We start from the raw sequence: 14,051 nt of genomic DNA, 5'->3' as shown, positions 1-14,051 counted from the left end.
AGCATCAAAATTCTCAAACCAAAGGCATCTGAGCATAATGGATGAAGCATCCCCCTATAATTAGCAGAGAAAGAAATAGCCAAGCCTGCTAACCTATATTGTTTGCAGGTGTCTCAGCCAAACAAGGACAGAACATAAAGAGACATAACAGGTTTGGAGAATTAAAGGAACATGGTAGTACAAAGTGATATTGATCACAAATAACTCAAATCCAAATCCTGATTCCAACCGCAACTTGTTTGAAAAGTTCTAAATTTAAATGTTCACTTAGCCACTTCTCTAAGCAAAATTTGGGGCACATTTTCCAGAATGTGCTTGGAATGATGTTTATACAAAACCAGAAATCTCTGGTCTCTGTATGATTTTCATGCATATAATGTTGAACTAAAGGTTCATCAACCTTTTTTAATCTGATGTTGGAGGAATGTTCTCTCTCTACCCCTTCACTCCCTGCTGCCACCACAGGAGCACAGAGAGACCATGCGAGGGGAAAGGCATGGTTGGCAGCAGGAGGGAGTGGGAAGACTGGCTGTGGACGAAGGAAAAATGTCTACGGCAAAGCAGTCCTCACTGGCAAATCTGCCTATTCTGGTGGCAAAGCAAAATTAAAATCATGCTAGAAGTGGTCTTGCTTGGTGCGGTGAGAATAAAAAATGAAAGCGGGGCTTGAAGAAATATATCTGTACAAGAAAACTTGCTGCGACGGACATTTGCCCCACCACGCACCAAACATGCGTAATTGGTCATAGACAGCCTGTAGTAATTCTGCATAGGGTTGCTCTGTCAATGCTCTAATAATGTCTGCTTCATTAAAAATAAATATTGAAAATGTGTGAGCTGGGCCACAGGTTAAGTTAAAACCTTCTCCCCAACGTGTAGTGAGTTTTTATGGACAGTGGAGCTGAAACAGTTTCCCATACACAGTCTGATGCAGTATAGTCTTGTGAAAGAGGCATCGTGGTTTGGAAAACCAATGTGGTGTGATTAGACAAGGAGTCCCTAGTCTTTTTGGCCTGTGAGGTCTTATAGGTAGGAATTTGATCAATTTCAAGGATGATGAAAAGGTTCCACTACAGAAAGGCTACCGTGGGCTGCTGGGAATGGTTTAGAGGTTGCAAGACAAACAGCTTCTTAAAATCGAGGCAGCTGTTTGTGAATTGGTGTTCCCTACTGACAGATGCTGATTCCTGTTGGGGCCTCCTGAATCATCTCTTGCTCCAGTGAGATGGAAAAAACCCCAGTCTGGCTGTTGTTTTGTGGAACAGCTGCTGTCGCAAAAGAGTAAATGGGCACCAGAAAACCCACTAATTAGTGCTATATTGGAATTCTTTGAATTAGAACCTAGGAGGGAAAACTGAGTTCATATCTTCATTCAGCCATAAAGTTTGCTGGGTAAATTGCCCCAGTCAAGCACTCTCAGCCTAACTTGTCTCACAGGGGTGTTGTAAGGATAAAATGGAGAGGGGAACAATTTACCAATTTGGTGCAGTAACCCAACTATATCACTGGATATGAGACATAAGGGCAGCATCAGGAAAAAGCATTTAGTCTTCTATTGCCAGAATTAAACCATAAGCAACAAAGTGCCCTCCATTATGTCTCACGTCATGCCCCCACGTCACACAATACCACCCCTGACCTCCAGTTCCAAAAGGGGGATGGCACCCTACCAGTCGCCCTATTCAGAGACAGTACACCCTCCCGTGAGATGACAACAAACCTACAATCCACAATTCTGCAAGAACTACAACAGCAGGTATCTAATGAGCTGATAAGGCATTGCCTGGGAAACAAAAGTACCAAGAGTGAGAAAGTACAACCACAATAATTAAGAAGGAGCAGGGAAGAGGAGAGAAAGAATGTCCCATGTCCCAGCCAGGAGACATGGCAGGATCAAACCAGAAATGGGTTGATCATGTCATGTTTCCCTTGTGGGCAAACAGTGGTTCTACTTGGCAGTTTCTGGCTAGGGAAAGGGAATGGGACGGAAGGCCGAAAAGCTTTTCCCCCATGCAGGTCCTGATCCAAACTGGGCCTATGTGTGCCTTGAAATGAACTTCCAAGCAACTGATCAAAAACTCTTGTTGTAACCTGTGAAGACCAAACAATGGATTTTGTTGAGATACAGAAAGAAAAGAGGTGATTTTGAATGATAACTGACATTTGGTGGCTGGGGTAGGTTGAGGGATGAGAAGACTATTTTTGAAATGTACATCGAGAGTGTGTGTGTCGATAACATTTCTGAAAGGAAAGATCTTTGTTTAGTAGATTGGAGAACAACCACTAACATATAAATCCCAGACAAAGGGCATAGCAGTCTATTTAGAGACAAGCTTTCAATTCAGAATTATCCCCCCACTTCCAGGGGGAAAGAAGGCTAAAAATATCTTGATAGTTTGTTTGAAAAGCCATAGGAATGAAGAAGGAAACATGGATATGAAAATTTGAAGTCTGACAGTATGTTCTATTTATATCTTTAATTAAATGGGTTTGCAGGACAGTTTCATTCTATAAATATTGCCACAAAGGCATGTTGTAGTTTACTGGTATTATTCTTAATAATCTCCTGTACAACCTCAGAAGTAGAAACTTTTACATTAAACAGATTATATATTGTGAGAGGGCTGAAATGAAACTACTGTTGAAAACCTTAATTCTGCCTACAGGTGTACAAGATCTGCAACAAATACTACTAGACTTAATACAGTCCATCAGAATTCTTGAAAAACTAGTGTGTGTATTCTGAGTAGGATTCCTGATTTCTTCTCAAATGTTTTCAAGCGAGGTTGGTGGTAACCTGAATTCTGGCAGTGCTTTAGTTTTCTAGTGAATATTTAAAAAACAGAGAGAGGTTGAATATTGTCTCAAAGAGTCTTGTTTACCTTCTTATATTGTGTTTCTTACGAAAGTTCTTTTTTTTGTTTAAAAACAAATGGTTTAGATAATTTATCTTCATAATAACTTGTTTAAATCTCAATTCCAGTGGGATTAATAAACTCATATATTCAGAATGTCTAGTAGAATGAAAACATCTTGCTTACCAGAGAGGTTTTTCTTCATTTTACATGGTTACACTGGGAAATCATTCGTTGCTGTTAGGGGTGCAAGTGAAATAGTTTATCCTGAAGAGCTTAGAATGTAATGGCATTCATTAGAGGTGTAGTTTTCAATTTGTGTGCTTGAGTCCATCCAGTTGGGTCCTCAGGGAACTGCTTGAATGCTGTAAAAAAGAGAAAAGCAAAAGGCTTCAGTGAGCCTCATTTGTGTGTGAAGTGCTGTCAAGTCGCTTCAGATTCGTGATGACTCATACCCACGCACAAGAGGGAACTGATAACTGCTTGTCCACAGGATTTTTGCCTCCTTTCAGTTAGGTTGTTGGGTGATTCTTCCCCTTTAGTGCTGGATGTGATTGACGGATTCTCAATTCCTCCATGTTCCATAAAAGTACAACAGCCTCAGAAGCTGCCAGCTGCATCTCTTCATAAGTCATTGCTTTGAATACTCTTCAGATCTGAAGGCCTGATTAAAAGGCCATTATTTGTGGGATGCCGCAGGGGGCGATCCCCTCCCCGATGCTTTTTAACATCTACATGCACCCTCTGGTGAGATTGGTCTGGAGTTTTGGGCTGTGGTGTCACAAATGTGCTGATGACACCCATCTCGTGTTCACGATGGAAGGCAGCCCGTCTTCAGCCCCTGGAGCTCTCCAGCGTTGTTTGGAGGCTGTTGCTGGTTAGTTGAGAGCAAGTCAGTGGTAGTTAAATCCTACGAAGACAGAGGATCTGTGGTTGGGTCAGGGGGAGCGACCAGTAGACTTTTGTGTGCCTACACTGGACGGTGAAGCTCTACATCTAGCCTCGTCTGTTAAAAGCCTGGGAGTGACCTTGGATCCAGCATTATCGCTGGAGGCCCAGGTTACTCAGACTGCCCAAGCGGCATTCCATCACCTGCGGCAGGCATGGCAACTGGCCCCATATCTCCCGTTCTGATTTGGCCACAGTGATCCATGCAGCGGTCACCTCCAGTCTTGATTATTGTAACTCTCTTTATGCTGACCTGCCTTTGACTGTGCTCCGGAAACTTAAACTCATTCAACCGGTTTGCACTGGTTCTACCGAACCGGTAGCTAACCGACTGAATCCCACCATGGCATGACCCCCGGGTGGCTGCCCGATCGGCGGCCGCCCTGGAGTGGTGCCATGACACACAGCCTTTGGGCGGGGGGGGGGGGGGCTTTCAGGAGCACCAGCATACCTCTCGCCCTCCCGAAGGCTTTTGCCTTCTCTTGCTTCTCCCCAACCAACATTGGAAAGGGGAGATGGGGGCGCAGCAGCCAGGTAAGTGGGCGGCAGGGGGGCATGGCACGGGGGGCACACAGTGGGGGAGGCAAATTAGTGGTTGATCCGGTTGGATCCGACCACTGGTCCACTCTCAAAAGCAGCCATTTTCTCTAGGGGAACTGACCCCTGTTGTCTAAAGATCAGGAATTGTAATTCCAGGAGATCTCCAGGCCTCACTTGAAGGTTAGCAACCCTAGCTAGCATGGGGGTAGTACTGGAAGATTTACTGCAAGATTCAAAGGCCAGCTTTAAAAGACATACAAGATCAAACTTTTCAATAAAATACACTTGTTGAAATAAGTTTTTCACATGTACTTTGCATAGCTCATAATAGCTCTAAGATACTGTTGGTCCTGAGGAAAAGAAAATTCCTCTGTGTCCAGAAACATGCAGGGGCATTGTCTCCCTGGAGCCATCTTCCCATTACTGCAGTATGTGGGTAAATTCTTGCACGTACCTGGACAATACCAATTATACAGCAGAAATTTGGGCAGTCTGCCCTGGCTTGCCTAAATAGTTATGTCTGTAGTATCAAAGACCTAAATCACAATAGAAATTTGATTTTACAATCAACCATAAACTATTGCCTCATTTTAATCTGGGTTTATAGCTTTCTTTTTGTCTTCTGTCACTGCTCTCCAGGGGCTGATAAAATACAGGTTCCATTTGGATACAATCTCCTTTGTGCTTTGCTTAGTTTGACTGCTTTTATCACTATTTTCTGCCCTTTCAATAGTAGAGTGGCTGATTAGTTTGACAGGCTTCTAAATACGATCTTGCTAAATCCTTCAGAAACTTCACTGCACACCTGAGGCTGTCTCCTTAGTTAAAAACAGACGCAGTTCAGATATTGTTGAAAGATGAAAGAGAACAGGGTGTTTTAAATCAATTTATCTTTCAGGTGCTTTGCCTAAACAATTGTATCCTCTTTTTTTAGATGGGAAAATAAATCCAGCTTTAAGAAATGCCACATCACAAAAGAGGATAACAGCCTCTTGTAAGTATAAAAATGTTCAGTGTAAAAGGTCATTCAGATTATGGAAATTTTACTGCAAAATGCAGCTTTTAACTGAATTTATGTGGAGTTTGGGTGGGGGGATGTTTGTGGCTCTGGAAAATTATCTCACAGTTCGGTGAGGTAATTGGCCTTGGGTATCTTCAGTTGAAGACCCTCTTTTTTTCCCTCAAAGAATTTTTATTTTATCAACAAAGAATTACAGGAAAAGAAGGTTTAAAAAATAAGTAAACTAGAATAAAAATAATAGTAATAATAGTAACATTGTCCAGAGAAAGTCACGGAAAATGAGAAGGTCAAGATCCTGTGGGACTTTGGAATCCAAACGGACAAAGTGTTGGCACATAATACACCGAACATCTCAGTAATCGAGGACAAGAAAGTGACCATCATTGACATAGCAGTACCCAGTGATAGCAGGGTAATTGAAAAAGAATGTGAGAAGGTCACTAAATACCACAATTTGAAAATCGAGCTTCAGCATCTATTTCACAAACCAGCTGAGGTCATCCCAGTGGTAATCAGCACCCTGGGCGCCATTCTAAAAATGCTAGGGCGGCACTTGAAACATCTTCAAATCAACGTTAGCATCTGTCATATTTAGAAGGCAGCTCTGCAGGAATTCGCATGAATACTACGCCAATACATTACAACTTCCTAGGTCCCTGGTTGAGGCTCGAATTGTAATGAAAGGCCAACAACCAGCTAAAGAACAGGCAGCTGTGATATCAAACAAGTAACAGATAAAAAAGGAAAAGATAAGAAAGAAAAAGAGAGACTATCGAGAAAAACAAAGGGGGTAGGCTGTTTCCAAGAGCTCAACAGCTCACTCATACTGTTGATTCTGGATTTTCTCAGAACTGGTGGGTCTAAAATCCAGACCCTTCCAGTCTACCTGTCAAATTTAAGGTCCCTGATATCTGGAGAGCTAAGAAAAACTTGCTCTACATCTGGCAAACTACCAGCAGTGTATAGTGCGGGAGTACTCAGGGGCTCAACCAGAATGAAATGTCTTTCCACCAGAAGTCTGCAGTTGAAGATTCTCAAGTAGAAGAACTGTGCTTTTGGCTGTCACTCTTTCCCCTAGCAATGAACTCCACAGATAATTTTCTCATTGAGTAAAGAAATATTCTCTGTCCTGAATTTATTTCCCTAAAATTTTGTTGGGTGCTCTTGAGTTCTAGTATTATGGAAGAGAGATAAAAATTGCTCTTTATCCACCTTCACCATCCCATGCCTAATTTTATAAACCTCCTGTCAGGTCCCCTCTTTTCTAAACTGAAGTTCCATGCTCTTCAGCCTCTTGTCATAGGAAAGGTGCTTCAAACCTTTAATCATCTTGGTTGCCCTCTTCTGTACTCTTCCCAGCTCTGCAGCATCCTTTTTGAGATACTGAACATAGTATTCCAAATGACGCTGCACCATAACTTTTTATAAGGGCTTTACAATATGGGCGGTTTTATTTTCAAGCCCTCCCCTAATAATTCCTAGCATCAAGTTTGCCTTTTTCACTGCTGCTGCACACTGGATCAACATTTTATCAAGCTTTCCACTATAATCCCAATATTTCTTTTAATCTTTGGCTCAACCAGTCCAGACCCCATTGGCATATATTTTAGATCAGGATTTTTGTTCCAGTGTGTATATCACTTTACACTTACCCATGTTGAGTGTCATTTGGTACATTTTTGCCTATTTACCTAGTTTAGAAAAACTCTCTTGTAGCTCTTCAGCAACTACTTCATGCCATACTAGATATGACCATGGGGCCACTGCCGCCATTTTTAAGTCATTTAAAAATGCAGCACAGCAGACTAAGGAACTCCTGCCCCGTGCTTTATGAAGTTCTGAGATGGCCTCACCTATCCCTGCAGCTGTTTTGGTGCCCCCCTTTGCACTCTTTCTAGAGCCAAGAATGCTGTGCTGTGGATCCAATCAGGATTGAGCCCTAATGACATTTTTAAATGACTTTAAAACAGTGGCAGCACCCATGTGGCCACACCGAAGATGCTGTAATGTCTCCATGAGTCCTTAAAGTGGTCAACAACAGACAAAATGCTCTAAGAGCATAAAGAAACTTCACAACTCTTTCTCATTTACATAGAGGGGGACTGAGTTGTTCTGCATTTTAATAGTATCTTAGTGGAAAGTCAATGCCCACTGAATCTAATGTCCCCTTGATAATTTTTTCCCTAAGTTCCGTCATTTAAAATCTTTTACAACTTTTCAGTAGTCTAATGAACTCTTAAATGTATGTGGGTTGGAACCTAATTCAAATTTGGGTTTTGTGTGTGTGTTTTTAGCATGCTAAAATATTAAGGGCTGACTGTAAAGACACTGCTCTGTGCTCTGATGCTGCGCCAAGACATTGCTGTGCTCAAACTGTGAGAAAAGGCACCTTCTCCATGACAACATGTCATCAAAAGAATACAGCCCCCGCCAAGGGGCAAAATCCCGTGGTGTGCAGCGGGCCTCAACAATTGATGTCACCTCTGACATGCTTGCTATGTCTTTGGCAGGTAAGCATCTTTTCTCTAACTGTGTCCTGATATTTATATTAAAATATTTTTGTTTGTAAGTTTGAATCTTTTAGATACAACTTTTTTCCTAATATTGGTGATGGAAATATGAATTGGAAACATGCATGCTCTGCATAAAACAACCCCCACCCCAGCCCCCCAGCCCACCCCAGAGTCTTAAGGAGCAAGTTCAATGACAGGGCAGGCCGGAACAAATAGCAGCATGTTAAGACTGTTTTTTGCAAGTAGAAGCACCGGGTCAAGCCTCTTCCTTAAATACTGCCTTGAGACTTTTGCTGAAGGATATAATATTAAACTTGTAGGGATTAAATATTGTCTTTCAGTTTTAAAACAATTGCTGTATACAGGATCAAGTGCTTGCTCACAGTCACTGGGGTTTTCACCCCACATCCCACTCCCAAATGTTAACTTTCCCCGAATATTGTCGAAGGCTTTCACAGCCGGAATCACTAGGATGTTGTGGGTTTTCTGGGTTGTATGGCCGTGTTCCAGTAGTATTTTCTCCTGAAAAATACTGGCCACAGATGCAGCCAAAATGTCAGGAGAAAATACTACTGGAACACAGTCATACAACCCGGAAAACCCACAACATCCTTTCATCTAACACTTTTCAAAAGCAGTTTGGATTTGTGCATCTCAAATACTAAGCCTCCATCACATTGCAAGATCCCAGTATTATACAGAACAAGTTGCATAGTAGTTCTTCTTCTAATCACATATTTTATATGCATTTAAAACGAAAAGGGTCATTTGAATTTTCCCAAAAAGGTTATGAAAAAGAAACATTACAGCTTCATTCTATTTTAATAAAAGCAAGTTGACTTGTCTTTTGTGTTCCGTAGGAAATATTCAAGATCCAGATGAGCCCATCTTAGAATTTAGTTTAGGTAAGTAGTATGGTTTTTGTTCTTGGTTTCTTGGTTCCAATGTTTAATACATTGACTGTTTTCATATAGTCATTGTACATATATAGCTGTTTCTTAAACAAAATGATAGTCCTATAATATTTCCAACAAACTAGGATCACTTAACTTGTCACACTATAGTTCTTTTAGAAAAGGACTGATTAAAAAATAGGTGGCTATTAGCTGTTGGACCACTGGTCAGTTTTTTCTGGGAATATTGCTGATTGATAGGATTCTTACAAAAAACCTGAACTTGGTGGACCTTTGTCTGATTCAGCAGGTGCATCTGCTGATGTGAGTAAGGATTTATACTAACGTTTTTGTGCCTTAGCTGTTAACAGATCCTGAATATAGGATTTAAAAGCAACATCAAGAATAAAAAGTAGACTGCACAAGACTGAAGCCATCTAATCCATGATTTGGGTACATGTGTCATAAGAGAAATTCTCCAACTTTTAATTGGGAAGAATGCATCTCTGTTGGCTGTTATGGGGTTTCCGGGCTTTGTGGCCATGGTCTGGTAGTTGTTACTCCTAATGTTTTGCCTACATCTAGGGTTGGCATCTTCAGAGGCATGCCACAATAAGACATATTTCTCTCTGTGGCATCTCTCTCTTCCTATCGGGCCAATTTCAGTTCTTTCCAAAGGAGCAAAGCAAAGGTCACATTTGCGGGAACCAAACTGGAGCTATTCTCTTTTTCTGTAAATTGATATCACTGTGATTGAACAGAATCATCTGAATTTTTCGAGGAGTTTTTATTGTTTAACCTGGTCTCCTAAGTAAATCTACAAATGTTGCTGTCACCACAGTTAACTCATGAACGATTTGTGGCACTTTGACAGCTTGAAAGCTAAGCTACAGTCTTTTCCCAGTTCATTAAAAAAATAATCTCCATCCAGTTACCAGACAGTAATTCTTACTTGCTGCAAGCAACCAGACCAGTTGCCGTTTATAAACCTAGCTGTGAAAAAAATTCACTAGAGTGTGAAGATGGTCAGTTTGATGCTTCCCTCCATCCTTGTCAAGCAGCGGATGCCTCGATCGTCCTCAGACTGAGTACACTGCATTATAGCTTGCCTTTTATAATACTTAGATGGGAAAACAGTTTGCTGGAGGAGGGACAGAGCTGTGTGACATATTAAAGTGTTGTGCCAGAGATTTTCATGCATTGGACGCCCCTTCTCTGGATGCATGTCATATTATTTCTAACAGGACAAGAGTTATACTTTGTCCACAAGCAACAAGTTAGGAAAATGAAAAGCAGGTAGATTTGGGTTTTCTTTGATCTGTGTACATTGTTTTTGTGTCAGAGTGCCACAACAATTTTAAATATATTTTTTCTTGGTTTCGTATAGCTTGCAGTGAGCTGCTTACTCCATCACTAGATAGAAAGCCAAATAGTTTTGTAGCAGTGAGTGTAACCACACCTCCTCAGGCATTCTGGACAAAACATGCTCAGACAGAAATTATTGAGGTAAGTGGATGCGCCTGCTTGTCTTAGGATGAAGCTACTGTAAAAGTAGTTAATTTCTGATGATTCCAAGTTGCCTGTATTCATTTTCTTGTCTCTCTCTGTTTTCTTTTAAATTGCAGGGAACAAGCAATCCTATCTTTCTAAGCAGTATTGCCTTTTTTCAAGACTCTCTTATTAACCAGATGACACAAATAAAACTTTCTGTATATGATGTTAAAGATAGATCTCAGGGAACTGTAAGTCCTGTCCTCCTCTGACGTTTTTGTTCTTCAAAATTCTGTATGCTACTTGTTTTGTTTTGTATTTTTTTGCCCCCAAGCAGCCTGTTTTGTGGGCCAGCAATCAATCTATTTGACAAGTTAAATGCTAAGACTGGTTGGCATTTAAAGAGATTTTCAAAGATAAACATACTAAATCAGTTCAGATTTTAGGGGGTCTCTTCCTTTCCCTCATTACTTTCACTCCACACCACCAAAGAAAAATATACTGAAAGGTGTCTTATGGGTTGATAAAACTGAATCTGTCCAAGGAGTGCAGGAAGTTGGAGCCAGCAGAAAAGCTTGCAGAAGAATTTGGTGGAGCGGATCTTTCTATGTCTTCCTCATCCCCAAACAGCCTGTTATTTGTGCTGAAAATCCTCCCTGAGGATTTAGAGAACCTCACAAAATAATAAAATAAAATACATCACAGAACAGGTCACTGCACCAGGTAAAATTGTCTCCTCCTCTCTCTTCAGCTGACAGCTCACATAAGGGGAGGGCAGGGAAAGATCCACTTTGTCATCTTTTTCCACAAGCAATTCCACTGGATCCAGCTCAAATTATTGAGAGCGAGTATTGGTTTAAAGGGATGGGGAATATGCTTGCTGAAGTCCCCCAGAACTTAGAGAATCCTTGAAGGAGGGATTTTACGGGACAGAGGGATTTCCAAATTGTTTCCTCCTGTCATTTATCTTGCCTCCCCCCCAGCTTTTTATTTGTTTATTTATTTAGAGATTGATTGATTGGAAGGGTTATGTAGAAAGAAACAGTCTAGTTTCAAATGTCCCATTAAAGTGTAGGGATGGGAATTGGTGAGTAGAAAACTTAGTAAGTTATGGTCCTCTGCATTGACCATGCTCATTTTCCTCCCAGATGTATTTATTGGGTTCTGTGATGTTCACTGTAAAGGAGCTGCTTCAGGAGAGGAATCATCGGTTGCACTTAACGCTGAGGTTTGTACTTAGTTTGTGCCTGTTTCAGGAAATCTAGCCCATTTTATTTCATAGGTGACCACTGCCATCTCAAAGTACTTCTTGAATCTCTGTTTAAAGTAAGGTGTGAAACAGGGTTTAGATGAAGGATACTTAGAAAGTTATGCAGAATCATTTTGATTTTAACAAAGTGATTCAACTGTTGGTAAAAAGGGCCAACAAGTTGCAGCTGATTTATGGTGACCTTGTAAGGGTTTTCAAGGCAAAAGACAAACAGAGGTGGGGTTGCCATTGCCTGCCTCTGTGTAACAATCCTGAATTTCCTGAGTGGTCTTCCATCCAAGTACTAACCAGAGCTGACCTTTTTGAGCTTCCAAGGTGTGATGAGATCAGGCCAGCTTAGGGCAAAGCTCCATACATTAACCTCCATGAATGTAATCACCGTATATACCAGTATTCAAAATTTGTTACTTATCCAACTGTTTAAAAATGGTTGTGCCAATGAAAATTTAGATCAGTGGAAGTCTTTAAGAAAACAAACCTTTAATGTAGAGAAGAGGCTTTTCAACACTTCTAATTCGTTTTTTGCCTTTGATCAAATACAGCATTTAAGCTGTATTTAAGGATAAGGATTCATCATCCCAAACTGATGCTTTTCTAATACTAGGTGCAAGAAAAAAGATGCCTATAAAGGCACAGTAATGGCTTCTACGAAGATACCAGCTTGGATGCAGGCTTCTGACCTCTACTCAGCATTCTCCCATTGTGCATAAATTACAAATATGTATGTACAGAACATACTGCAAAGTTTCCTAGAGTCGATGAGGAAATTGTGGCTGACAAAATGGGTCACAGAGTAACTCTGTCGTTCTCTCCCATTTGTCTGTAAATCATTGTAAAATTCAATTATAGCCCTTTAATTTTGGCTTAGCCTTTGACTTCCAGCCTTATTCTTCACTCTAGGCTGAAACTCAGACATAACATCTGTGTCTCCATTTGCACGTATCCATAGCTCTCCCTGACTGTCCCCCTCCAGTTCTCCAGTTCGTTCCTTCCTGTGTAGTGTTGCTCCAGATATATGCATTTATGTTATAAGCTCCTTGAGACAGGGATGCATTTTGTCCCTGTATTAACTGTGAAGTACCATTCACATTTATAATATAGTAATAAATATAATATTGTAGTAATAAATAATTTAGCTGGTCCAAGGATTTTAGTGGAAACTCATATCCATACAGAGAAATTTTCCATATGAACATTGTAATGATTTCAAAGTAGATATGGAATTGAACTCAGATCTCTACTTTGAATGTGAACTTCAGTGGCTGTTGCAGGTTATGAGTAGAAGCTAATATCAGAAGTACAATCCATTGCCACAAGAATATGATGTGTATAACTTAAAACTGGTAATCCTGTTGGGCTGCTGAGTCAAGCACACCAATACAACAACAATGTGTGTGTTGCAGGTCTGCTGAAAGTGACCGCGTGGGCAACATTACAGTGATAGGATGGCAAATGGAAGAAAAAACGGACCAAAGACCTCCGGTGACCAGGTCTCCCGACACCATCAATGGAAGGGTGAGCATGAACATTATGCATCCATCTCAAAACAGTGGCATATATGCACAATCTTATCCTCAATCTTCCCTTACTACCCTTTTGCCACATATTTACAACTCTCCCTAGGGACAGATCACACAATGGGGTGCTGTGTGGTTTCCGGGCTGTATGGCCGTGTTCTAGCAGCATTCTCTCCTGACGTTTCGCCTGCATCTGTGGCCTGCATCTTCAGAGGATCTGATGGTAGGAATGGAAAGCAAGTGGAGTATATATATACTGTGAGGTGAAAAGGTGAGGCCATCTGAATAGAGTAGCCTGGCATGTGAGTCACAGAGAAGTCTGTAGCATGGGAGTAACAATGAAGCTAGCAAGGTCAATAGAATATTAGAATATTATTTGAATAAAATATTATTTGAAAACATAGAAATTCTGGACCACTCTGACAACCACTATGTCAGACTACACAGAGAAGCCATTGAAATTCACAAGCACATGGACAGTTTCAACAGGAAGGAAGAAACCATGAAAATGAACAGAATTTGGCTGCCAGTGTTGAAAAACTCTAGAATTAAGACAGTGACTGATCAGCTCCACACAAACACAGGACAACTATAGACTATAGCACTCAAAGGGAACAAAGATCAGGATACTTCTATTCAGATCCATTCAACTATTGACCTTGCTAGCTTCATTGTTGCTCCCATGCTACAGACTTCTCTGTGACTCACATGCCAGGCTGCTCTATTCAGATGGCCTCACCTTTTCACCTCACAGTATATATACACCTTTTCACCTCACAGTATATACACTTGCTTCCATTCCTACCATCAGATCCTCTGAAGATGCCAGCCACAGATGCAGGCGAAATGTCAGGAGAGAATGCTGCTAGAACACGGCCATACAGCCCGGAAACCACACAGCACCCCAGTGATTCCGGCCATGAAAGCCTTCGACAATACACAGATCACACAATATTTTTTCATTGTGTATGCTTTCAAAATGTTTCAAAATGCTGGCAGGTAT

At 41.0% G+C, this 14,051-nt stretch overlaps 1 protein-coding gene across 13 annotated transcripts in view; it reads left to right on the top strand.

Moving 5' to 3' along the window:
* The window catches only part of INPP4A (inositol polyphosphate-4-phosphatase type I A), a 93,848-nt gene that overhangs the window by 28,921 nt on the left and 50,876 nt on the right, over positions 1-14,051 (top strand). For all 13 annotated transcript variants that reach the window (XM_048493199.1, XM_048493198.1, XM_048493194.1 and 10 more), the window contains exons 2-8: positions 5,278-5,337; positions 7,659-7,874; positions 8,738-8,782; positions 10,158-10,276; positions 10,396-10,512; positions 11,410-11,489; positions 12,935-13,046. In XM_048493199.1, the coding sequence (XP_048349156.1) occupies positions 7,769-7,874; positions 8,738-8,782; positions 10,158-10,276; positions 10,396-10,512; positions 11,410-11,489; positions 12,935-13,046 (579 nt within the window). In that variant the 5' untranslated portion in view covers positions 5,278-5,337; positions 7,659-7,768. The remainder of the gene's footprint in view (positions 1-5,277; positions 5,338-7,658; positions 7,875-8,737; positions 8,783-10,157; positions 10,277-10,395; positions 10,513-11,409; positions 11,490-12,934; positions 13,047-14,051) is intronic.

This window comes from Sphaerodactylus townsendi, linkage group LG04, assembly GCF_021028975.2.
Source record: "Sphaerodactylus townsendi isolate TG3544 linkage group LG04, MPM_Stown_v2.3, whole genome shotgun sequence".
Lineage (NCBI taxonomy): Eukaryota > Metazoa > Chordata > Lepidosauria > Squamata > Sphaerodactylidae > Sphaerodactylus > Sphaerodactylus townsendi.
The sequence above is the reverse complement of the archived record's forward strand: the minus strand, read 5'-3'. Positions and strand labels throughout refer to the sequence as shown.